The following is a 27,935-nucleotide window of genomic DNA, read 5'->3' as shown; positions in this document are numbered from 1 at the left end:
ACCTCATGAAAGCTTTGGGGAAGTAACATGGCAAGCTGATTTCTGCTTTCCAGCCGAAGGCTAGCTCTCCCCCTTCTTTAGCTACAAATTTACCACTTCATCCATAGGTACAGCACAGTTCTCAAGTGTCTTGTCCCTGCACACATGTAGAGATTAAATAGAACTTGAGAGGACACTAATGTGGACAGCTCCTTAAGAGAAAACACAAGGACACTTTGAGTAAATGAGCTTCAGTTTGCTGTCACCATTTAAGAATTTATATGACAGATCAGAGGGCAAAACGAATATATGAGAAATGCCTTTACTATCTAGAAACTCTTCAAGATGACTGATTAGTCTGATGCACATGCATTTAGTTGCAGTTCATAATAAAACATGAAACATGAAAACTGACTTCTGGAAGAAATCTGGACAGATAGGGAAGATGGAATGAAAAATGAGCTATTTCAGAGGCAGTAAAATTTCTAAGAGGAAAAGTCATATTCCCTCTTCATAGTCACACCCATGTCAACCACTAAGGATGCTTGTAGAGTACAAAAACATAATGTAAAGTTATTCCCTGTATTGGTAACACAGATTTTTTACCGATGCACAGGATAGGAGGAACGAACTCAGGTTTTACTGTTACAGGACTGGATGTAAAGTTCTACTTCATTTAGTCTCGCTCAGACTCTTTAAGGGTTGCTTAACTTCTCCAAGCTCTAGTTCTAATTGAGGATAATATCAGTTACTCCATGGAGTTATGGTAATCTTAAAAAAATTGTGCCCTGAATGGGCATTTGTTGATGGTATTCCGGCTAACATCAAATAGGGCAATTGAAATGTGACTTTTAAAAATATTTCCTTTTCAGAGAAGCAAACTGAGGTTTAGTGAAAAGGTCCATATGTTACCCAAGGCCACAGAGCTACCAAGTGGCAGAACTGGGTATTGAACTGAACTGAACTGGGTTCAGGTCTTTTGGGCCCACACTTCTTATAACATATAGTGTTTTCTTTCAGTTGAATATAAAGCAAAACTGAAGAATACTGAATAATGTCTCACAATCAGTTTAATGGAATCTGCTAACTTTAAACTATATGAGAGAAGCTGACCATGTATCTTTAAAGTTTACTTACATCACATGTGGTGTGGAATATGAGCCGAAGCTTCATAACCACTTTCTTGAGCACTTATGGTGGCCTCAATGTGAATCATCCAGTCAAAAGTATAGTTAATTCCTTGGCAGTGCTTTTAAATATTTCAGTAATATGTAAACTATAATCTTATATAAGTCCATATAATCTCATAGAGCACATTTTCCTGATTTATAAAATGGGAATACATCTAAAGTTATAGACACATATATTTTAAGACCGAGTCTGATAATAAATATGAAAACATTTTGAAAAAGTTAAAGAACTATGTAAAATTATCATCACTACCATGATTTACAGGAAATATTAGAAAGTTCACTAAAATGAGTATTTGTGATATTTTATTATAATTCATAATCAACTTTATTTTTAAATTAGTACTCCCAGCCTATTGAATGAAAAATAATAAATAGAAATATTTCTGAATTTAAAGAAGGTTTGCTTTCACAGAAAAAGAAGCAATTGTATAACTATGACTGAAATAAATTTTGGAGGATGGCCTACTAAAGTACCCTCATATTCTGAAAGGGCCGACTTACTACATTTACAAAAGAGTGAAAAGTTTTAAGTACACAGAAAGCGTCTATTCTACAGAATAGTAATCTTATCCACCACGTGAGTTAACAACAAACATGCTAATTTTACCATTAACTTAAGCACAGATCATGATAATTTCTCAATTTGTATCTAAAAAAAAATGCTGTTTGTCTTTAAGTGCATATCCATCTAAAATGCCCAAAGCCTTAGATCAACACGACTCTTTAGATATAAGTTCAGTGGCAGAGTCAACATGAACTGTCAATAGAGATACTCCTGTTTCAGTCCGTTTTATAAAACTTTTTTTTTTTTTTTACCAGTTATCCACAATGTCATCCCTCATCTTTCTACGGTACTATACAATAACATTATGTGAATTTTTTTGTCTTTAGTGTCTGAAACTTAAAAACAAAACAGCTTCTGGCTTCTTGTCCCACAAAATGCATCAGGAAGAAAAAAATGAAAGGGACCTATCATAGTTTGAGAGACACATGTGGGAATGATTAAATTCTATGTGAAAAATTTCCTATTGGTATATATTATATATATGTGTGTATGTATGTGTATATATAAACTAGAGTGCAATATACCATTTTTAGAACAAAAGAGCATAGAAGGAGATTATTTTAATTGATTTGGCCTATGCCTTTTCATTTGATTCCATCTACCAATTGGTACACTAAAGGATAATCAAGGGAAGGCTCTGTCTTTACATTCTTGTTTTCCTTCCCACATTCGCTTAATCCCTCATCAAAAAATGAAAAAAATTGCCGAGTGTGGCACGCTTGTAATCCCCGCGCTTGGGAGGTGGAGACAGGAGGATCGTGCAGGTTCGATGTCAGCCGTGCTGGCTTAAGAGACCCTGTTTCCAAACAAAAAGTATAAAATAGCTCTGGGAGTGTAGCCTGGAGGTAGAAGGGCTTCCAGGAAACCCAGTACCACCAAAAAAAAAAAAAAAAAAGAAAGAAAGAAAGAAAGAAAAAAGAAAAGAAAAGAAAAAAGGAAAAAAGAAAAGAAAAAGAAAAGAAAGAAAAAATCTTTTTCAGTCACAAAAAGTAAGAAATCGGATGCTCTCTCTAATATGCCAAAGTTAAGGAGAAAAAGGGTCATAGGAGGAAGTCTAGACGAAGAAGGAGAAGTCAGATGAGCAAATAGGATGCCTAACTGGGGATGATGAGAGGGTCCACAAAGTCTTCTGATCTCCGAGTTCAGTGTTTAAGTTAACACGTTGAATATGTTAACATCACAGAGGAGGTTCAAACTAGGAACAGAGTATAAATTAGCAATAAATTAAATGTATATAGCTGATGAGCTAATCTGAATTCTACAGAATTACCTGTTTCTTATTTTTCCAAAATGTATGATAAACTATCACATTTATTTAAAAGGACATGGCTATTTTCTACCTTACTAATATATACAAAAAACTATTTTTCTCCTGCATGAAAAGTTTCCTTCTTTTAAAATGTTTACATAAATTTTTCAGGGATGTAGACTACATCTTGGCACAAAGTAAACCATCTTAGAAGAGAAGTGACAAGGTATATTTCTGGGAAGAGCACCGCCTAATAATAGCCTGTCTGGTCACCGTAGAACGCATTCTTTCATTTCACGGATGGAAGTTCAGAGCCAAGTGTTTGTTTACATGCTCTCAATGCCTTGCCTAATGTCTAAACATCACCTTCTCGTTGCAGGTTTAATCTCCTTTAAGAATATAGTACCATTGCATTCTACCGATCAACTTTTAATAATATTTCTCACTGTTGCTATTGACAACTTCATTGTAGCCTGGTCACTTGCTTTAGTGTCCTGTGACAACAGGTGGCCTTTTCTGTTGTAACCTTTGCCTGGAGTGGCCTTTCCCCATCTGTTCATTTAAATCCTAGCCTCTCAGTACCTCCTCTTCTCCTTCAGCTCCAAATGACTTCTCTCCTGAAATGCTGAGAACCTTTCTGTGTAATTTATGCTGTAACATAATACTAAAGAATTTTGTTTGCCAGGCGTGGTGGCACACACTTGTAATCCCAGTATGCAGGAGGCTGAGACCGGAGGATCGAGGTTCGCAGACAGCCTCAGCTACTTAGTGAGGCTCTTTGCAATTCATGAGACCCTGTTTCAAAATAAAGAATAAAAAATAGGGCTGGGGTGTAGCTTGGAGGTAGAATACCCATGGGTTTCATCCCCAGTACCGCAAAAAGAAAAAAAAAAAGAATTTTGTCAGTATTCATATATGTTAATCTTAGGAGAAGGCAGAGATTCCTGGAGGGAATCCTTGTGTGGAATCACATCTGATATCTCTATAGCTCACAATGAATGCTTAGTGATTTTTTTTTTTTAGTAGATGCCTTTGTGCTGCATATGATAATCAACACATCCTTCTCTAGGTAAAACATAAAAAATTATGTTGCAGAAAACCAAAAGGTGGATGTGACCTAAATGTTAACTTTGGGATAAAGTATTACATATCACTAATCTTCCTAAACCTTGGAAAGACATTTCCAGTACCTTCTAGATTTATGATTATTCTTCCAGATTTGCATGCTGGTTTGGAGAGGGAACTATTATGGTGGGATATTAATTTCAAATACTTTAATGAAAAATATGCATTTCAATAAATGCATATATATTAAGATGTGCAAGAAAGTGATTTGTTGTCATTCAGTCTTATTTATAATTACCAGTGTATAAAAGAATAAATATTCTACAATAATAAGATGAACAAATTCATTATCATATCTTACTGCCACTTGTCAAAGTAAATTTAATCTTCACTACTTAGAAACTTTCTTGTGGTGGTTTTAGGAGTTATAATACATTGTTACTGAACCTACTGACAATTAGCGTTTATTGGATTGAACCTTCATTAGCTATTTGAGTAACTTATTTTCTTAGGAAGTACTACTATTAAACCAGGCTTGATGGCAAACACGTGTAATTCCAGTACTTGGGAGGCTGAGATGGAAAAACACAAATTCAAGAACAGCCTCAGAAACTTAGCAAGGCTCTCAGAAACTTAGTGCAATTCTGTTTCCAAATAAAAAAGAAAACAGAACTGAGCTGTAGCTCAGAGGTAGAATGCCCCTGGGTTCAATCATCAGCACCTAAATAAATAATTAAATACAGTTAATCAGAGTTATTCTTTTAAAAAGCATAAACTAAAAATCACATAATAATATATTAAGAGTAAAACTAGAGAAAATGCTGTGTTGAAATGAGGCCATCATTCTGATTTCAACCAGTGTTGTCAGTTCACCTTATTTGCAGAAGACACATGGCCCTGGGGCAGCAGGGCTTCCCTGGAATTGTCCTCTGCAGCATAAATCACCGAGGGCACAAATGGCAAAGGCTACCCAGCCATCCCACAGCTATTCTAGTTCACTGCCATGTGGCTTGGCAGAAAGATGTTCTGGCAAAGTTGTCTTCTTCCTTGAGGTTTCCCTTTGGAGCTGAGCTGCTTGCCTTTCATAGTGATGAATCAAAACTGTCGACTGAGCAATGTGTTTATCATCTAATTTCTTGCTTAATCATCTCTTCGCCTCTATTTTTGCTCCGTTGGTTTTCAGAGCCCTCCAAGCCTGCTTGCCTGTAAAGCACGGTGCTCAGGCGGCTGGCAAGCGCTGTAGAGTGGCGTCAGTGCCATTATGTACAGGACACAGACCTGGACACCAGTGGCCTGCCTGCTCAGGTGGGATGGTTCTTGGAACCTGCTGCCACACTGCCCCCTCTAGACAATTAGACTGTGGGGTCGATAAACTTGCTTGGATTCACAGAAGGAATGAGAGGTAGCCTTTGTACTCCCCTTGGCAAAACCAAAGTACTTATGCCAAATGTGGGTGGGAGGGGTTAAGGGGTCTGGGGAGCAACTGTATGTGATACAGCAGTCTGCATGGGAAATCATTTCCTATGGGAAGGTTAAGAGGAGGGGCTTACAATGCAGGAAAGAAATGGATAAATAAAAGCAGAACAATTCAGTTGTAAACAGTTTTGGCCCTGGGAAGATTGAAAACTATCTTCCACCTCTGATCATGACTGATCAGAGAGTAAAGAAAGAGGTTGGGGGGAATTTAATAGAAGCTTTTCGCTAAGGCTATTTGAAGACCTCAGGCTCTTATATTGGAGAAATGCTCTTCTGGAAAAATGCTGGCTAGCAGGAGGAAGAAAAGGAAAAGTCTTCTATTCCTTTTCTATAGGAAGGGATGATGAACAAAGATAGTACATTTTTCATATGTAAATGAACAAAGATAGTACAATTCAATAATAAGTTATTAAATGAAAATACATGATTTGCAGTGTGTGAGGCAGTATTTCAGGGACTTTAACTCAGCCTCTGCAGTCTCATAAGGAACATCTCCTATTACTATCCTTATTTTACAGACAAAGAAACTGAAGCCTAGGAGGTTTTATAAATGACTAAGCATACATAGTTGGTAAGAGCTGAGTCCAAAAGTCTTATTCTAGAACTCTGGACTTAAGCTACCATGTTACATTGTTTGATTTTTTTTTTCACCATAGACATTTTGCCACAAAATTGGAGCAGCAAAAGATTGAGAGAAACGGGAATCTCTAAAGTTTTGACAAAAATAGGCCTGCAGAGCAGATCATCACTGCATATATTCTAATTGTATGTTTACTTCAGATTTTTGAATTTTAGAAGATTTTTTAAAGCTAAGGTATACCTGTAAAAATGATTTAGCAGTTATTTGAGTTCATGTGCTAAGCAGCTAAACCAAAAATAGGAAACAAAAAAGGATTTCAGATAAGCATGAAGAGAGATCAATAAAAAAGTGGAGAAAAATTAGAGGAGGGACATAGGATGGGAAAAGGACTGAGACTGGAAATAGTCCAAACAATGCCCATAATAAGGCCTTACTACCAACCTCCCCAGCATGCATGGGGAACAGGAAGGGGATACAGGGGGTGCACCCTAAGTGCTATATTCGTGTGTGAATGATTCTCTGAATCCCACCATGATTTATAATTATGATGCACCAATAAATGTACTTTTCAAAGAATTTAAATAGTCTTGGAAGCTAGAATGAAGGAAAAAAGCTTCTAGTTGAAAAATCAGTTGTCTGAGCAGTAGCAGTTCCTTCAATAACTACATGGACTTAGGCAATTTGTATGCATTGATATTTTTTTCCTATAAAATGTGGATCACATTTCACATGCTCTTCTCTGGGTAGCTGCAAGAGCAGAATCATATGCCGGATATGAAAGCAATTTAAGAATATAAAGGCAGACTTCAAATGAAAGGTAGTTTATTTTCATAAGGAAGTAAAGTGAATTTATTGATAAACCTCTGTCCTTGGAGTAGCTTCATTTTACCATAAGGCACCAGTTATTTATACTGTTTATTTTTATGTTTCACCTCCTCCACAGTCTTATTCCTTCCTGTACTGTGCCTGTGCTCTTCGTACTTTGCTTTTGAGTTCATTTTTGAGTGTATGTGACTGTTTCTCCCAGTAGACTGTGAGTCTCTAGAGCCAGAGCTATTTTTTATTAAACTCTGTATTTCCCATCAGAGAGCTCACTACACAGATAAGCAACAACCTTTAAAAAAGAATATAATCCATGCCGGGCGTGGTGGCGCACGCTTGTAATCCCCACGCTTGGGAGGCAGAGACAGGAAGATTGCGCAGGTTCGAAGCCAGCCGCGCTGGCTTAGGAGACCCTGTTTCCAAAAATAAAATAGGTCTGGGAGTGTAGCCCGGAGGTAGAAGGGCTTCCAGGAACCCCAGTGCCACCAAAAAAAAAAATTATATATATATTCCAAGAAAATAAAGATTATGTTTCTTGTATCTTTGTTCCCTATATCCTATCCAAGTATGGTTTGCTGGCACAGAGTTATTTGAATTGAAAATAAATAAGTAAATAATCTAATCTTTAAAGCAACCACCACATATTATTGCCAGATTAAAAATAAATTTTTCTGGTGCAAATCTATTCTGAAGGCAAGCACCTCTCTGAAAAGAACAAAAGTAAAGCAATGTGACTAATTTTCGCTTGTGATTTACAAAATAAACTTATTTAAACTTATTTTATATGTTTACCTCATGAATTAAGAGAATTACCTCACTGTCTTACAGTAGGGCTAGAGCTTTGGTGAGTAAATGATGCAGCACTTTTGTTGAAAGTGATATTATAAACAGAACTGGTCTTCTGAAGCACACACCATAAACAGCACTGGACACATTAGAAAGCCCATTCTAACCCGGCACGGTGCTGCACATCTGTAATCCCAGTACCGGGGAGGGTGAGACAGGAGGGTAGCAGGTTTGAAGCCAGCCCCAATAAGTCTTTGTTTTAAATAAAAATAAAAATAGAGCTGGGAATATATCTTAGAGATAGAATGCCCCTGGTTTTAATCCTCATTAGAGAGGAGGAGGGTGAGGGAGAGGGAGAGAGGAACAGGAAAGCAGAGACAGAGGGAAGAAGGGAAGGAAGAAGGGAGAGAGAGAAGAGAGAAGAGAGAGAGAGGAGAGGGAGAGGAAGAGAGAGAGAGAGAGAGAGAGAGAGAGAGAGAGAGAGAGAGAGAGAGAGAGAGAATATAAAGTCCATGCCATATAACAGATAGAAAAATAGTACCAAAGGCAATGGTTTCGAATAGAGCATGTCTAATTTTAAACTAGTTAAGTTACGCTAAAAGTGTGAACTAGACTATAGATAGCTTACAAGTGGAATCCTCTTGCTTATGAGACCTTTACTACATACAAGCTTCTAGACTCATCACTGAACAAATATTAAGGTTTCTTAATCTCACTTCCAAAGTTTGAAAATTAATTATTTAGAAATTATCTTACCTGAAAATATTCTTGCATCTAAATTTATCTAAATCAACAAATGATAAAACTTAAGAGCTGCTAAGAAGTCTATGAATGATATGTCATCATAAAAAACCCACAAAAATATAATTTTTATGTAAAATAATGATAAATACTACATTATTAGTTATAACACTAAACAGAATTCAGAAATTCAAATTTCTATGCTCTGTACCTCACTGGAGAGTTTATAATCTTATACATGGGAATTTTTTTTTTTTGTATGGTACTGGGGATGGAACCCAGGGGCTTTCTAACTCTGGGCTACACTCCCAGACCTATTTTATATTTTATTTGGAAACAGGGTCTCACTAAGTTGCTGAGAGCCTCACTAAGTAGCTGAGGCTGGCTTTGAACCTGGGTGATCCTCCTATCTCAGTACAGGGATTGCAAGCAAGTGCCACCATGCCCAGCATACATGGGAATTTTTAAATACCATTATAAAGCATAATTTGTGCCATTATTTTATAATTTGTCAGATCAATTATTATTGCTATTCTAAGGATTAGTAGGTCCAGTATATTAAGTATGATTTACTTCACATTAACAACATATATGGAAAGAGACGATATGAAGGTTTTATTGCCTACATTAGCATTCCATAATATTAATAAACTTATATTGCAAATGTCATAAAGAAGAACGGAAAAAACTTCTATAATCACAACAGAACTTGGCTCTGCCTACATTCTCCTAACTGTGACTAGTATGAATCTCACTCTGAAGATACACTGTTATCTTGTGATTATAAAAACATGTACCAATTACAAAGTGTTCAGGTCCAACTCCAAAGACAGATATCACTGAATAGATATAACAAATAATAAATAAATTTTCTTCAGACAGAAGAACATTTTTTTACTATGACCAGGTGGATATTAAGTGGTTAGGGAACTGGGGGTGATGAATGCTACAGTCTTAGGGTCACATAAGTGGCTAGTCCATTTTGAATGGTGAAGACAATCTGGACATCTCACATATCCTCTAGTGTGTTCTGGGATGTACAGGATCACAGATGTGACTTCAGAGGTCCAGGGTATGTGTCTCTCCTTGTAATGGACTTTGAATCTGACAGTCCATTAAAGATTTATCATTCATCAATATTATTTAAAGTTTTTGCAAACTGGGCTGTATTTCCAACCGAAGTTAATTCTTTGGGTTATGGTTTTCATTAGTCTATAAATATCTGTATAAATCAGCATAATATCCATGAGAAGAAAACTACGTTAGACCCTTTCCTAAGATGGAGATTTTATACAAATATGTATAATTACAACTGTACACATGCATAAGCATTCATGCATATTTGTGTTTTTAAAGTTATTAAACATTTTCTAATTTTTGGCTAATTTTTTGTGCCTTTCACACATTTTTTTCAGAGAATTTTCCAGAAGTTTCCCACTATTAACTTGGTATTTGATTGTTCAACTCGAAGTGGTTTCAAAGCTATTATAAGCTATTTCCAATATGATCAATATTCTAAAAATCCTAAGTAAATTCCTATATCTCATAAAACATCTCACTAGTAATTTGAAGTTATTAGATTTCTAGAATTTCACCAAATTGTAACAGTGAATTTTTTGTCAACGAAAACAGCAAATTTTATGGTCCATAGTCTATATAAAAGAATATTTAAAGAACTGTAACAAACATACCCCAAATAAATATTGGAGGAAATATGTCCTTTATTGCACTGCTTCATTCAGAGAGGGGGTTTAGACATACATAATTATGTAAACATAATTACCAGACAGTAAAACCTTCACAGTAAGGAGTTCTATCTTCTGTCCTGCTGACATAATCTAACACCTCCAAATCAAAGCTGTTAATAAATCTTTATTAGCTGTATAAACAATTACAATTAACAATAAAAATTCTTGAAAAGTAAATCTACAGCTATACTAACTGCCTGGATTCATAAGAGCAGAAGGTTTTTCTGGACTGAGACTTGGGTTTTACTCCCACTACTAAACGCACTTAGATCCTCAGAGACATGCTATGGACTTTCATTTGGGAAGCATCCGTGTTTCCATAGCATCTCCAACCAGTGTTAAGGGAAGTATAATGTAATTCGATGGAATGCTTTTTTTGGGTAATATTTAAATAACCAGCATCTTCTTTTCTTTTGTCAAAGTCAGAAACCCCAACTGCAGTACAAATGGACAAATATGAGAAATCATGTGGGGTCATTCTACTTTTATGGAAGGGGAGTTCTGCTGATCCTGATGGCAATTGTCACTGTTTACTGCATTATACACAGTCTCAGGGAGTTCCTCACATACTGTACTGGCATCTGACATTAGGGACGCCTTTGTGTTTAGCAGAGAGGCAGGCACTTAAATGGAGTTTGTATCTACACCATCTGGGAATGTAGCTAACTCAGTCACCAGAAAATATTTCTTTTTAAATTTTTTTGCAATACCTCCATTTTTACATTTCTATTTCAAATGAAGGCAAAATAGAGTAGGATTCCATGTTATCAATACCACATTCATGCAATGTGTTTAATATATAAAAGTATGCAAAATATCATCTTCAACACTTACCTGCACATAAAAAGTATGTGTGAAGTAAGCTACATGAAATATTCAAACCATTAGCACTATAATCTAGGTGCTTGCAACTCCAGATTCACAGAATTCCTACTATACCATTTATTTCATATGCATGCATCTTCTAGTTTCTTTTATATATACTTAAATTCACACTTAAATTATTGTAATTAATAATACAGTCTGGGCCTGGTAGCACATGCCTGTACTTCTAGTACTTGGGAGGCTGACACAGGAGGACTGCAGGTTTGAGAATAGCCTTAGCTACTTAATGAGGCTCTCATCAACCTAGCAAGACCCTGCTTCCAAACAAAAATAATTTAGGACTTGGGCTGTAACTTAGAGATAGAATGCCCTTGGGTTCAATTCCCAGTATATATTAGAAAAAGCTTTTTGTAAGCCGGGCATGGTGGAGCAACGTTTGTAATCCCCGCGTTTGGGAGGCTGAGACAGGAGGGTCGCACAGGTTTGAAGCTAGCTTCAGCTGACTTAAGAGACCCTATTTAATATGAAGATATTTTCTAAAAAGTAACATGGCATTTATTTTTAGTTATTGGATGCACAACCTAGCCCACTTTCTTGCAAACTCTGACTGCCAGTAAGAAGGAGTTTGGTACTGATTTAGGAGTAGCAATAGTTAATAATGAGAGGAGAGAAAGAAATCTTACTCCAATAGAAAACATGCAAAGGAAGGCAGAGGCTTGCAAAAGCATTTAAGGAATAATCACCTACCAGTTCTACTCGTCCAAAGCCTCCAACTCCAAGGGTGTCGATGATGTTGAAGTCAGACAGCTTCAGGTTGGCGAAGAAAGCAGCTTCGGCTTCATATCTGGATTTTTTTATGCGAAAAAATGGAAATTTCTTAGAGGAGCAAACACGAGAACCACGTCCAACTGCACTGGAATGACATGACTGTGGGACAGAGCTGACCTGCTTCAATTCCATCTTGCATTTAGAGTCAGTGTTTTCTCACACTCATAATTTTATTTTTGGCCCCAGTTGTGCAGAATAACATGTTTTTCAAAGCAGAAAAATACAAAGTACCCACTGCCTGCCAGTCAAGTGGCTGATAAATCCAGTTATCAAATCAAAGTTACATCTCAGTGTTTTTCTACGGGTCTTCTTGCGAGCATGGATTGTTGGAGTTGCTCTTTTCTGGTGTGGGTTTCGCCGCTCAGGTTTTGGACGGCAGTTTCTCATTAGTTTCCCTTACCCACAGGCTGGCAGCACCTCCTATGAATATTTATTAAAAACAGCAAGATCGTGGAGGTCTCTGGCGCAGAATCACAGCCAATTTTTTATGAAAACAGATCCGAAGCTGAGGACTGATGGGCAAATGTCTGAGATGGATGATTTCAGGAGCATGTTCACCTTCCTCTCGTTTATGATTACCCACTGACTGGTGGTCCACGTCTCGGCCAGCAATCCTAGTGTTTTTATGTTTGCAAGTTTCTCATCTGAGTGGTGAGAAGCCTGGACTACTATCCCACGATCCTAATTAGATACACAGGCAGATATGACACATGCAAGTGGCCAAAATAAGCTGCTCTCGATGAGATGAGTGAATGTGAGTGGCTTAAAATATCTTCCTGTTAAAGGCCCTACTATCTTTAGAAAGGGCAGGAAGGCATGAAGATGAAATGATCTTCCCACTCACTGAGCCAGGTCAGGCAGTCGTTCAGCTGCTTCAAAATTAAAGTGTTTGAATAGCTGTGCATCACCCATGACCTTCAGCCGGACAGCACTTGATTCAGGTCTATACTATACATAGCAATGAATAATGTACTTGAGGTAGTGATACAGGCACGGGCTGCACATGTCCATTTTTGAATGGAATCAGACACAAGCATGTTTGGTGTGAAGCTCTGTGGCATCTTAGCTACTCCAATACAACTAAACACAAATTAGACTCTCTACTAAGGAAACAAATGAAATAGCTTTCAACCTTCTTCAGTTCCCAACCACACATCTAGATTTTTAACAAGTAAATTTTTGACACTAGGAGGTAAAACAACAACAACAACAACAACAACAACAACAACAACAACAACAACAGTACACAACATTGTTTTTCATTATGGGCTTATTATGTGAAGTTGATCCCGTCTAATAAACCTCTATAAACAAAGTGAGTCAATCCTGAAGATATTTGGAGACTTCTTAACTACACAATCAGGAGATCAACACAGTAATTCAGAGCTGCTTTACGAGACTGGCACATAAGAAGCAAATGTGCATTTCTAACATTCCTACTGGTTCACTCACTGCTTCTGGGAAACTAAAACTCCATTCCCTTCAGAGGGAAAGTGACAGAGCTGACTCCAACAGGTGCCTTAAAAAAGGACATCTGTTGGAATCAGACCCCATGACAGTTGATATGTGGTCAAGTATTTCCTGGTGGTCTAGATAAGCAAATCCTTAGTGACACTGAAGTTTTTTTGTTTGTTTTTGCATTAAATTTCTAAAATGTTTTTTAAGACTTTCATGTTCATGCTTTGACTATTACCAATCTCATAAAGCAAATATAAAGCAGGCCTGAGGGAAAGCCTTAAATAAATCAAGAAAGCATAATATAGCTGTTTTCTAGCTACTTAGCTAGCAGTTGAATTTTAATAACTGAGTGCTGATTAATTAATTGATATCTTTATCCATTAAAAACAACATGATTTAGGAGTTTATATAGAAAAGGACAGGAATTTACTAATGATTTGCCATTACTTATTGAGCAATTGTACACATTCACAATGAGATTGTTTTTGAATAATAATTTATGCTCTGGCTGGATTTAGAAATCTCAGGTGAAAAGAGAGTAAATTCAGACTATTTCAATAGCATTTAATATATTAAAGCATAACTTTATTACTTATCACCGTTAAATATACTTCATAAATTCTAGCACTGGCTCCTGGGAAATTAGGCAGGGAGTACACCAAAAAGAGTGCAGTGACTCCCACTCTACGTGGCACCGTAGAGTCACCTGAGCTCTCCTCCAAGCACTTTGAGTCCTACTGGGAACCAAATGAGTTACAACTTTCTGCAGGTGAAACCCAAATGTCTATATATAAAAAAAAAAAAACTCCTGGGTGACTCTGGATGTGCAGCAAAGATTGAAAACCATAATTACAAACCTTCTGGAAGCTCCAAGAAGTTTTAAAAAATATAAAAGAATTTTGGGATGATTTTAAATGGGCCAGGTAGAGAAGGAACAGAGAGCGGAGGAGCTGCCCAACAAATCCAAGGGGGATAGTCTCTGCAAAGAGAACTTGGGGCTTTTATTCAATTGGTCTTGGCTCCTGTTTTTCTGGTTCTACAAGCAAACAAATGAAGAGTAGTTCTACAATGACTCACGGCTAAAACAAAACCACAGCATTGGTTTTGTTGTTGTTTTTTGGTGGTACTGGGGGTGGAACCCAGGGGCTTTCTACCACCGGGCTACACTCCCAGACCTATTTTGTATTTTATTTGGAAACAAGGTCCCACTAAGTTGCTGAGAGCCTCACTAAGTAGCTGAGGCTGGCTTTGAACCTGTGCGATCCTCCTGTCTCAGCCTCCCAAGCGCGGGGGTTACAAGCGTGAGCCACCACGCCCAGCTCACAGTATTGCATTTATTTATTTATTTATTTATTTATTTATTTATTTATTTATTTTATTGGTGGTACTGGGGTTCCTGGAAGCCCTTCAAACTCCGGGCTACACTCCCAGACCTATTTTATATTTTTATTTGGAAACAGGGTCTCCTAAGCCAGCGTGCCCGGCTGGCTTCGAACCTGCGTGATCCTCCTGTCTCTGCCTCCCAAGCGCGGGGATTACAAGGGTGCGCCATCATGCCCGGCACAGTATTACTTTTAAAATACAGATACAAGCTGGGCGTGGTGGCGCACGCTTGTAATCCCTGCACTTGGTAAGCTGAGACAGGAGGATCGCACAGGTTCAAAGCCAGCCTCAGCTACTTAGTGAGGCTCTCAGCAACTTAGTGAGGCCCTGTTTCCAAATAAAATATAAAATAGGGCTGGTAGCATAGCCTGGAGGTAGAAAGCCTCTGGGTTCCACCCCCAAACCACCAAAAATAAACAAATAAAATAAAATGCAGATACAAGGTGCAAAAGTTATAAGGTTGTTACTTTAGTTTTGGGTATTTGCAGCCAAATTCTCTTGATCTTATAGTTATTATCTGGTTACTTACCTGATGGGCTGGATATATTATAGTTCTTGAAATCTTAGCCAGAACAATTAGGCAGAAGAAGGAAATTAAAGGGATATGAATACGGAAAGAAATGAAATTATCTTTGTTTGCATATGACGTGATCCTCTGCTTAAAAGTCCCAAAAAACCCAACCCAAAAGATATCTAAAGCTGCTATGTAACCTACTATGAAATCCATTTTCAAAATCAATAGCCTTTCTATACAACAGCCACTAATCCATTGAAATCAATATCACTGAATCACTAAAATCACTAAAATAAAAACAATACCATTCCACAATTTCCTAGAAAAATACTTAGACATAAATCTAACCAAAGTGGTAAAAAAAACTCCATATATAATGAAAAAATAATGAAAATTATAGAACACTGAAGAAATTGTAGACCTTAGAAGACAGAAAGACCTCCCATGTTCTTGGATATGGAGAATGAATATTGTCAAAATGGCCATACTACCAAGAGTGATCTACAGATTTTATGTAATTTCTATCAAAATATCAATGTTATTCTTCACAGAAGTAGGAAAAAAGCCCTAAAATTCATATGGAAGAACAAAAGACTCAGAAAAATATAATCAATTTTGAGCAATAAGAATCACACTGGAAAAATCACAATACCAGATTTCAAATTATACTATAGAGTTATAGTAACACAAACAGCATGGTTTTAGAAGGAAAGGTAAAATATTGAGCTTTTCATTTAAGAACTGCTGAAAGTAACAAAATTGCCTTAATTTTTACCTCCTTTTTAAAAAAATTTGCTTATATGCCAATGAAAGTTAAAAAATGAACTTATACTGCTGTAGGTATAAAAATTATATATGATTTATATCATAATATAGAAACAAAAACAATACTGAAATAATCTCAATCCTTTCCTTTCCTCATTATTTTCTCTCTTTCCACAATCACTTTTCTACACAGTGTTTTAATCACATTTATTTGGGAAATAGATAATAGTCATTAGTTTTCTTCTTTTTAAATTTTTCATTGATGCAGTGTATTCATAGATCTTAATGGGGTGCAAGATGGTGGAGCCATACATACACACATCACCCAATTAGCTCTTTTCAAATTTCCATCACTTCCGTAGTTATCAACCTCCAAAACAAAGGAGTAAGAATCAAGTATCCATTATTATTAATCAGAATTGTTTTTCTGCTGTTGAAACAATCTCCATTATTCAATTATTCTAACATTCCAAAATAAGAGAATAGTATGCTATACCTTATGACTGACATTATCAAGTATCTCTCCATGTATGTTGGAAACCAAATATGATGATTCATCCAAGACAAAAATTTATGAAACTTAAAATTTTATCTTCAATTTGATGTTATAATAATAAATATATTAGCATTGTTTTATAAGGCTGTCAATATTATGTTCACTTTTAAACTGAATGCCAAGTTTCATAATGGTTTCAGATAACTAATTTTCAAAGTCAAATATGAGCCTATTGCTTTAGCTCAGTTCATCTAAAATCAAAATTAACTTCAACAGTCTTTTCTGATTCTCCAAGGAAAACTTAATAAGGTCTTAGTATCTCCTATTGCACTTGAAAATCACTTATGGATTTGTTTGGACTCATCTACTCATTACTATATTTTTATTTTCTATTGAGTATAAACTGACCAACCCTAGAAAAACATCTATAAAAATAAAATGCTCAGTACACACATATAAACTCTCATCTATGAGTTTCTTATTGTCTCACTGTAGTAGGTAAGATGAGATTCAACTTACAATCTATGTCTACTCTGGACTTACGCGATAGAGCAGGTTACAAAGCCATGACTTACACTCCTGGCTCTGCTAAAGATTTTGTCCTTCCAAATCCTGGATTTCTTTGGTATTTAGGCCTTTCTAGGTATGTTGATGAGCACACACTTAAGTCATCAAGTATAAATTTTACAGATAGTTTAAGTCAGAATCTGTGCTTATATCACCCAGGTAAATAAGTGAAAAATCCTTTCATTTTACATGTAATCAAAGTTCACTGAAATCTACAAATACATTACTTTCTTAAATAAGATCTTTTAGAAAGTGAGCCATAAGCACAAATGTGCATATGTGTTCTATGATAAATCCCAGACACCGTACTGACCATGTATTGAATGATTTGGTACCAAGCATATTACGTAATAGTAGTTCCTGAATTAATTAAGCTTGGTATTTTGAGTAATTGGAAGGTCTGACAAAATAAACATAAATTTAGTCAGAAAAATATGAGAAAGCAGCATTGGCAATTAGGCAAATAATGCTCATTTCCATATTTAACATAAATGTGATCTGGGCTTAAACTGCAGGTACAACTGCCTCATTGTGCTATATTAATTTTGTGTATATGAAAGGGTTAGGAGGTTCATATGTTTATTCCCTTCATTAATATATTTGAAGTGAAATAAGAATAGTAACAAAAATGGATAGTCTTTATAATCAAGTCATCAATAATCTCTTACTAATTTAATCACCATACAAAAAATCAATTGGAAATAAAATATTTGAAAGCAATATATATTTTTTTTAGTACTGGGGACAAAACCCAGGGGCAGTCTACCTCTGAGCAACACCCTCAGCCCTAATGATTTTTATTCTTAACTTTGAAACAGGCTCTCACTGAGTTGCAGAGGGCCTCACTAAGTAGCTGAGGCTGTCTGTGAACCACGATCCTCCAGTCTCAGCCTCCTGAATGCTGGAATTACAAGCATGCGCCACCATGCCCGACTAAGCAGTATCTTTTGAATTCATTGGAAATTAGAAAAAGTGAAACATTTGTAGTTTAAGTGTGTAACAAAAATTATTTCCTGTACATCATGCATTTTTTCAGATAAAAATTTTACAATTTTATTATTATAACTATTTTTCAGAATACCTTTATTTTTGTTACAAGGGATTGGTACAAGGGGGCATTCTACCTGTGAGATCTACCCCAGCCATTTTCTGTTACTCTGAAACAGGGTCTCATACTGGGATTATACCCGTGCATCACCATTTTCAGCTCAGAATACTTTTAAACATAAGAAATCATTTTCTCCAAATTATAAAAAGGGCTAATTTCCAAGTGTATTTTGCCATAAAGAATAAAGTATAATCACATTGCTTTTAGAAGTAGAGGAAATAAACTGAAGGGGGAAAAAGTTTGAAAGTAACTTACTAAATCTAAAATCTTTCATTAGGTCAATTTTCTCCAGAAAGTGTAATCTCTGAGATAACATTAGTTTGCTCCATTTCCCAAGTTGTGTTTTGCAGGAATACACCTTCCTCCCTCCTTTGTTCTCTAGTCCTCCATCCCTCCCTCCCTCCCTCCCTCCCTCCCCCCCTCTCTCCTTATAAAATATTTCTACTTATTTTTCAGATACATTCCCTTGAAGAGATATGACCAAGAGGAATACACAGAAAAACTGCACTTTATGTATTTGCTGCATAATAAGAATGGTATTTTGCATTAGAAAGCAGTTTTCATTCAAAGACTCTAAATTTTTTTTCATTTAATTTACTCTCGCTGATTTTCTGCAAAAATAAGATAACAAATGTTTTTATTTCTATTTGGCAACTGGATAGACCAATTGCTGGTATATCATTGATTTCTATAACAAATCCCAGAAGAATTAGGATTAGGACACTTGGGCATGTTACACAACATAAGAGTATTTACAGTTGTTCTAAAAGTATCAGTTTCCTTCTAAAAATATAGTATAGAATTGCATAATTTTAGAGCTTTCTATATCAAACTATAAACTACTACCCTTTGTTCAAAATCTGGATCAACATCATTGGCATCCAACTAGTTCAACTTAAACATTTTTAAAAATAAGAAACTAATTCCAGAGATGCTTGAATGACTTAGTTAAGGTAAAACAAACTAGCAAACAAAAAACAGTTCTTGGAGACTGCTGTTCTAACTTAAGGTCTCTAATACCTTTTTACTATCTGGTTCTATTTTTGTACTTTTAAAATGTCTCGAAAATTTAAAAACAAAGGCAAAATATAAGGAATATAAAACATGCTTGAATACTATGCTTTTGTTTTTTTGCTATAGTCAAGAATAATTTTAGCCTTCCTATGGTAGGTGCTTGTGAGTTCTTGCTATGATGTGGCCCGGCTAGGTGTCTGCCCCAACTATAAAACCGGGCCCAAAACAATAGTACAGTGGTTCTAGAAGAGATGTTTTAAAAATTCAAACATCAGAGTGGTATTTATAAAAAAAGAAAATGAGTGAGGATATGCTAGTATACATTGTCCATTTGAAGTGTATGACTGATGTGCATTTATAATTATTCAGTTTTGAAATAGTTTCCACATAGCCTGAGTTTTTCTTTTTCTAAAATTAGCTCCTAAGTAAACATATATTGATACCATGAAAAAAAATCAGCAAGAAACATAATGAAGCCGGGCGTGGTGGCACACGCTTGTAATCCCCGCGCTTGGGAGGCAGAGACAGGAGGATCGCGCAGGTTCGAAGCCAGCCACGCGCGCTGGCTTAGGAGACCCTGTTTCCAAATATAAAATGTGAAAATAGGTCTGGGAGTGTAGCCCGGAGGTAGAAGGGCTTCCAGGAACCCCAGTACCACCAAAAAAAAAAATTGAGTGGTGATTATTTTTGCTTTAGAGAATACTTGGATGCACATATCCAAACAAAGAGACATGTAGCGCTCTACTTCATGACCCAATAGATATTCTGCCAGAAAAATGAACAGCCATGAGAAGCGAGTGGTCTGGGGAAATTCTCTCTGTTCTCAGTACCTAGCAATTTCATCTTCCTCCTCCCCATCTGAGAGATGTTTTTTTGCTTTTTATTGTTGACCAGGGTAGCCCAGAGCTGATAACTGTTACGGCCTAGTTTTCCAAGGCCAGGGAAACATGGTCTAAGAGAAACTTGTCTCTTGACGGCTGTAGCCCAGGCCACAGGATTGTCCACATCTCCCAGCTTTGTTCTACCCCCAGAGAAAACACGTATTACTGCAGAACTGGCATTGTAATTGCTAGAAGGATTGCTTTGCTATAGCCTAGATTTCTAAAGAAAGAATGAATCGTTAGCCAAAGTTTCCCCCTCAAATTATAGAATTCTTTTTCCTAACCAAAGTCCGAGGGCAGGTTCTTGTCCTTTCCTGGAGACCATGTTTTTATATGAAGGTTAAAATACTGAAAGTAAAGCCAACTGTGGTGGTACACCCTGTAATTCCTGTTTGGGAGACTGAGACAGGAGGATTATAGGTTGGAGAATAGCCTAAGCAATTCAGTGAAGCTGTATGCAACTTAGTGAGACCCTATTTAAAATAAAATAGAGCTAGGTGTGTAAGATGTAGTATACCTCGGGGTTCAATCCTTAGTACAAAAAAAAAAAAAAAGAAGAGACCATTTAATCTTAAACTTTAAAATTAGTTCTAAAAAGACCAATCAGAACACTGAACTGGGACCAGATGAATCAAACAGTACTTGAACTGTAGAAATCAGTTTTTATTTCTGGACTCAGTTTTTGCTATGTTCTTTTTATAAAATCCGGGCTGTATCCTTTCTCTATGATTCCTAGTAATGATTTCTGGAACACAGTCTCCAAAGTATTCTACATGACTTCAGGGACAGGAGACATAGGGTTAGGATTCCGGTTACCACAAGCCAAGGACTGAAAAGAAAGTAAAATACATGTGGCAGGAAAAAAGGAGGTGGCTACAAATCACCTTTTCTGACCTTTTGGAATGCAACAAAACAAACAGACAGACAAGCAAATGGTCAGCGAGTTGGCCCAGCACCAACCTGTACAACACATTGCCCTTTTTGCAAAATGAAGGCTTCCCTCTAAACATACCGGTGAAGCTCATGTGCATCTTGACAATTCTGGGATCCCAAGTGTCTTAAGAGGTGTGGACACTGCAGAAATCCCTGGTACCAGCAGCTATCTTTTTCCTCCTCCCATCCTATTCTCTAATCTCAGACCCCTGCAGATACTACTTCAGGAAAAATATTAGTAGAAGGTCTCATTTCAAGGAGTCCCACTTGCAGCTTCTAGCATGCAAAAGAAGAAAGAATGAAAATACAGTTCAGTTGCCCATCTTGTGGATTGGGAAGATATGCCTTGGATACCTGAGCTAGAACTATAATAAAGGCTTTTGTCCATCCCAGGATTCATGTCAGAATTATGCATTTTTTTGAAAAACAAACTTGATCTTACTTTGGGACTAGGCATCAGTGTTTTGAAATCAGATTCATTGGTAAGTCTGTATAGTTGTTAATTATCAATGTTAATGATTATATGTAAGTTTTAAAGGACTATTACCATTAATTTGATTTCCGGCAGATACCTAATACATGGTATACAATTATTACAGGAAAAGTGTGTCCAAACTCTAAACAATTTTGTTCAAAAATGACCTTTGAGAACACTGTCCATTCCTAAAATGGGAAATTCTCGATATATGTTTAAAATATTAAAACATACATCAAGAATTTAAAATACTAAGCAGGAAAAAAGGACATGAAGCAAAATTTTGCCTTCTCAAGTTGTTTAGTAGTAGTGATTGGGAGATTTAGCCAATAAAATAAGTCCCAGGAAACACCTCACATTTATACCTCACATTTGTTACCAAGTCACTGTAACCTAAATCAAAAAATATGGCAGTGTTATATGTTACAGCCAAAATAACTGAGCAATAAAGCAATCTGTAGAAATATTTTTTAAGCTGGTGATCTTCATTCAGATTTCCTTAGCTTTCACCTACTGTCATATTTCTGTTCCAGGTTCTCATTCAAGGTACCATAATATAGTTACTTGTTATATCTCCTTAGATTACCCCTGCCTGTGATATGTGTACATACTTTCCTTGCTGTGAAGACTCTTCAGTGTCAAAGCATACTTTTTAGATGCTTTATATCTCTCACTTAGAATTTATCTGATGTTTTCCTCATGATGAGCCTGGAGTTAGTATTTTGTTTTGTTTTATTTTGTAAGAAGAGGCCTACAGAGGTACAGAGCCATTTCCCTGGCATCCTATCAGGAGAGATACACACACACACACACACACACACACACACACACACACACACATATATGTATATGTATAATTATTGATAAAATTTATCACTGAAGACTTGAGGCTTGAGAGCCTGCCCAGACAGTTATTCTGTCATTTTTAAACATTTGTACTTACAGGAAGTAACAAACTCAGTTTTCTAAAACTGTAGTCATTTCTATCATGCTTTTTTTTTTTTACTGTGGGAATGTGTCTCATAATTAGTAACTTTATGAAGGCATTAGAAGTCTTCACACTACAGTAAGGTGAAAAGTTAAGTGAAAAAACTTAGTGTAAGTTGGTGAGATTACTTTGGTGAAATTGGGAAGGGGAATTTAGAGCTATTATGATGATTCTTTATGCCAATTAACAGGTAGAGAATATTTTTCCTTTTCCTTATATATTCTCTAGAAATAAAGTCTAACTTTTAGCTATACCTTACACTCATTTTACTTTTTTACTTCATGTTTTCTCATACAAGTTATTAATGCCCTTTATAATCATTCAAAAGGGTCACAATAAAATATACTGGTCAGAACATGGCTATAGTATTAGAAATGAATGTTTTTCAAAACTTTTCACACAAATCAAGGAGTGAAAAGACAACAGTGGGGAAGAGACAATTTAAGAGCTTCAAATAATAGCTGCTTTTTTCCCTATAAGAGTACAAAAGTTTCCTTAAGCATATCCCTTGCCTGTCATGGAAGTTCAAAATAAATTTCCTATTAAATTTCACTTTCAGCTGGGCATGGTGGCACACACTTGTAATCCCAGCACTTGGGAGGCAGAGACAAAAGGATCTCAGGTTCATGGCCAGACTCAGCATTTTGTCAAGGCTCTCAGAAACTCAGCAAGATTGTTTCAAAATAAAAATAAAAAAGGCTGGAGGTTTAGTTCAGAGGAAGAATGTCCTTGGGTTCATTCTCCAACATTACACACACACACACACACACACACACACACACACACACACACTTACTTTGCTGAACTGTTAGTTTAAATGAATACCACCATGTCACTTGAACTGACTTTCACTTACTATTTTATAAATCTCTAGTCCTTTTCAGTGTTTCTTATTGAATAGCACTCAATCAGTGCTATTAATCAGTGAATAAGACAAACAGTGAAATGAAGAAAATTGGGAAGGGGCATTCAGACCTATTTTGATGATTCTTTATACCAATTAACAGGTAGAGAATATTCTTTTCTTTCCCTTATATATTCTATAGAAATAAATTTTACCTTTTAGCTATACTTTAGGTTCACTTTATTTTTTGACTTCATTTTTTCTCATACAAGTTATTAAACATTTACTCAAGAACAGCTACCAAATTTGCATGGCCCAGATGGATTAATTTGATTTTGCAAGATTAATTTGATTTTGCAATACCACCAGCTAGAGTAAATGAACATCTCCGACTTGCCACCTGTCTTTCCCATGTTTATCAATTAGGACGTGAGGTGTTCCCTTAATATTTTCAGGGGACAGACAGCATCTGATTGAATTATCAGTCTCTTTTGCCATTTTGTAATTATGTGGACATAATAGAACTGCAGACACACAGAAGACAGAAAACCTTTCTTCTGTTCCATCACAGAGAGAAATTGCTGAACTGTACTCAGGAGCCTTAGAAACTTGCACTGTGTGCTGGCATCTATGAGCAGATATGTAATGGAGTAAGCTAGGAGGGAGTGAGAGGACTCAGTGTGCAGGACTGCAGAGAGAGGTGGGTCTCCTTCTGAATGGCAGGTGGAGTAGTCAAACGATTTCTTCATTTCTGTTGTACTTTTCCCCCTAAACTTTATCCAACCTAAACATGGAGGAAGGAAAGATGAAACTCTATATTTCCAAGTAAGAGTGAAGATTTAAAATAATTTATAATATGATTATTGATTTCTAGAGTGCTTTTTGTTGATAAGAAAGCAAATGTGAAAAAATGAATAGTAATTAGATTTACTACAATTTTAGGTCTTAGGCTGCTCACATTACAATATAAGCAGGCTTACCATGTACACCTAGAAAATATACTTATACAAGCCAGTAAGTATTAATGTATTATATTAATGTATTATTAACAACAGTTTATAGTATTTGTTCAGTATTTCTTATGTGCTATAATGAGTGAGAATTATTATCTAACATAATATTTGATTAAGAAACTAAGAATAAGCAAAATGTTCTTCAACTAGTTTAAACCTAAAATATTAAGAAAAATAAGCCAAGTGGGATATTTTCTAAACCCAGGATCTTTAAAGCATATTGATAAAAGCATGAATATACCTTTAGTAACAACACTCTGGTTATCTAATACCGTATTTCATTAAGAAACACATTGTTTAGATTATAGAGATTCCTCTTACACTATTAAAAGAACAAAATAGAGATTAGATAATTCCAGACTAGAATGCCTTCTTCCAAACAATTAAATAATAGCTAATTCTTCAGTACACAATAGAACATTCCAAGGATGACATCTGGCCATCAATTTGTATAATCAATCACTCTGCTATTGTTTCTATTTAAGATGACAACAATAAAACTGATAGCATGCATTATTCGTTGATCAAACTTTATTACTAATTCCCATTACTGACTAAGATAACCTATCTTCTGTAAGCTATCAAGCCAGACAGACACATTTATTAGAATTGTGCACAGAACATATTTCTGTAGGCAGTTACTACCTAAGAAGGGAGTAATGTACAACGATTAAAGCACAACCTATGAAGCCAGTCAGCTTTATGCAGATCTCAGCTCTACTGGCCATGGACTACAAGACAGGAGCAAGTTACTTCACCCTCAGTATCTGTTTTCTTTAACTGTTTCATGGGAGAAATAAACAGATCAATTTCTTGGGGTTGTGGTACGTATTAAATAAGCTAATGCAGTCAAAAGAAAACTAAAAGCAGTCACTAATAATAATAAAAAGATAATCACTGGAATTGATGGAGTTTTTAACTATGTGCAAAGTACCCTATGCTTAGTTGTTCCTTGTTACTACTAGTAACTGCTTGATTTTTCTGTCCATAAATTTTTGGCTGATCTAATCGCCATCATCCTAACTTGGCTAGGATCCAGGAAATAGATCTGGCTGACAACCAGACCAGAGATAAATGGGGGAGCAACATATTGCGATAAAATTAATTTAAGTATAGCTTGGCATGATGGCACACACCTGTAATCCCAGAATTTGGGAAGCTGAGGCAGGAGGATCACAGTTCGAGGACAGCCTCAGCTACTTAGTGAGGCCCTTTGCAACTAGTGAGACCCTGTTTCAAAACAAAGAATAAAAAAATAGGGCTGGGTGTGTCACGGGGAGGTAGAATGCCTCTGGGTTCCATCCCCATTACCATAAAAATTAATTTAAGTATATATAAACATCCAAGCCAGGCGTGGTGGCCCACGCTTGTAATCCCAGCATTTGAGAGGCTGAGACAGGAGGATTCTGGTTCACAGACAGCCTCAGCTATGACTTAGTGAGGCCTTTTGCAACTCAGTAACTCAGAGGTAGAATGGCCCTGGGTTCCATCCCTAGTATTGCCAAAAAAAAAAAAGTATATATAAACATCCCAACAAACCATAACATTGGTATTTGTTTCCTTTATTGATATCCAATTTCCTCATGTAAATTGTTATAATTGGTGGTATATGTTGCTACCAGGAAACCTTGTTTATTTTTTGTACTGTGACTATATATTACAATTTCTGTTCTTGACAATTTCTGAACCATCTTACATAGAATCAGTTGCTATCAAATGAATTTATCAAATGATAGGTTATAAGATGAAAGAAGCATGATATTTCTGCAGTTTCTTCTAGACCCTTTATCAAAAGGAGAACAGGTGAGGGGGGCTTTTACAGAAATTTAAATTTAACATACTTTTCACAAGTCTACTGTACTCTCAGGAAATAAATTTATGAGCTCTCAAATGGACAAAGGAAAGGTCTCATGTTGCAGCACCAACTCCTTACCTTCAACTATTCCCTGAGCTTGTGGGAGACAGACGAGACACCACCATGCTCTTAGCCACAGTCGTACAATAGACACAGAGTCAGGCAACAACCATGGTAATCCAGAGCCTGGAAATGACTGAAACAGATTCTCGAGAGGCATTCACAGTGTGAGCGTCCCTGCCGAGGCTGAGTCCTTGCCAAAATCGGAGTTCCCGAGGAACCATTCAGTGACCCATTCCCGCAAATAGACCCTTCTCCCACTTTTCTGGGGTTTGCTCCATATGAGTAACTTCCTTAAGCCATCTTGAGGGTGTTCATTGGGAAACAGGGCAAAGGCAAGGTCAGGGTCGAGGGGCACAAGGATGCCACTGATTCCTTTGACAATGTGCTACCTCTTGCTGACGAGAGATTTATTAAGTGTGACTTTTGTAAGGGAAACACCAAATCTTAGATGCATTCTCTTGCCTTTGGCAAATAATTACAAGTATTCATTTGGTAAAATGCATTATAAGATTTAAAATAGCCTTACCCCACTGAGTTATGTTTATTATGAGAATATTCCCAGAGGTGAATTTTGAAGATAAAAGAACATAAATTAAAAAAGAGAGAGAGAATTCCTTGTTTATCATTTTTACTGACAAATGACAACAGATGTAAAAGTACATAGAAGATATATTTTTCTTTTCAGGCTTCATCAAAGCATATTTGCAATGTTCCATCATGTCACATGAGTTTATTAGCTCTGCTGTGAATATACAATGCAATTAACATCACATGGGAATGTTCTATGTCAGTGGAAGAATTCTCATAAATAAGCTAATGTGTTTGAGATGAAATTGGCATGGTGAAGCTCTGGAATCCACCTACTGCAGATGTCCCATTGCTAAATGGGACATTTAGTTCTAGCAAATTTTATTAGCCATCCAGTTTCTCCCAGTAATGCTGACTCCAAGAGCCTGGTCTGTACTGCATGGATTCTGACATGGGCCCATAATCCTCTGGTCAGACATACAAGAGCAAACTTACAACATGCTCAGGAACCATATTTTCACAGTGTTAACCATCCTGCTACCACTTCAGGTTCTAGTGCTCCTATACAACTGAGCACCTGTTTATGTGCCTGGAAGTGTGTCACGCCCTTTCAGACTTTTTCTTTTTCTTTTTTGGTACTAGTTATTTAACCCAGGAGCATTCTACCTCCAAGCTACATCCCCAGCTTTTTCTTAATTTTTATTTTGAATCTAAGTTGCTGAGGCTGGCCTCAAATCTCTAATCCTCCTGTCTCAGTCTCCCAAGTACAGGGATTCCAGGCATATGTTGCCACACCCAGATCCTTTCATACAACTTTTCTTAGCAAAAAGGACCAGATATTTGCTCAGATACACCTGGAATAGGAAACACACAAAAGATATTAAGAGCCACTGTGGAAGAACATACAGGCCTCTCATTCGCAGGCTTAATCATTTCTGTAAAATGTTTACCTGCCCAGAACCGATGGAAAAACCAGGGCCCTGAGTGAAGATTTTCCCTCATAATTTAAGAATAAGCCCCTTCTCCCTCAGTTCAGATCCCCTCCTTCCAGACCAGATTCCTTCTGAGATCAGCCATGCAGTGGCTTCAGTCCCTGGGTTAGCTGCGACCTCTTCATTTTACACTTTTACTTTCTATTGAAAATCCAAATCAGAATCAACAAACACATCTTTTTGGATTTTAAACCGAGTTAA

The 27,935-nt window shown here is 36.5% G+C and overlaps 1 protein-coding gene across 2 annotated transcripts in view; it reads right to left on the bottom strand.

Moving 5' to 3' along the window:
• The window catches only part of PRKG1 (protein kinase cGMP-dependent 1), a gene marked incomplete at both ends in the record, with an annotated part of 1,321,419 nt that overhangs the window by 20,028 nt on the left and 1,273,456 nt on the right, over nt 1-27,935 (bottom strand). For both annotated transcript variants that reach the window (XM_080693971.1, XM_080693970.1), the window contains one exon: nt 11,777-11,873. In XM_080693971.1, the coding sequence (XP_080550097.1) occupies nt 11,777-11,873 (97 nt within the window). The remainder of the gene's footprint in view (nt 1-11,776; nt 11,874-27,935) is intronic.

This window comes from Muscardinus avellanarius (assembly GCF_963383645.1).
Source record: "Muscardinus avellanarius genome assembly, chromosome: 4".
In the NCBI taxonomy this organism is placed as follows: Eukaryota; Metazoa; Chordata; class Mammalia; order Rodentia; family Gliridae; genus Muscardinus; species Muscardinus avellanarius.
Note: the sequence above shows the minus strand (reverse complement) of the source record. Positions and strands in the feature narration are given on the sequence as shown.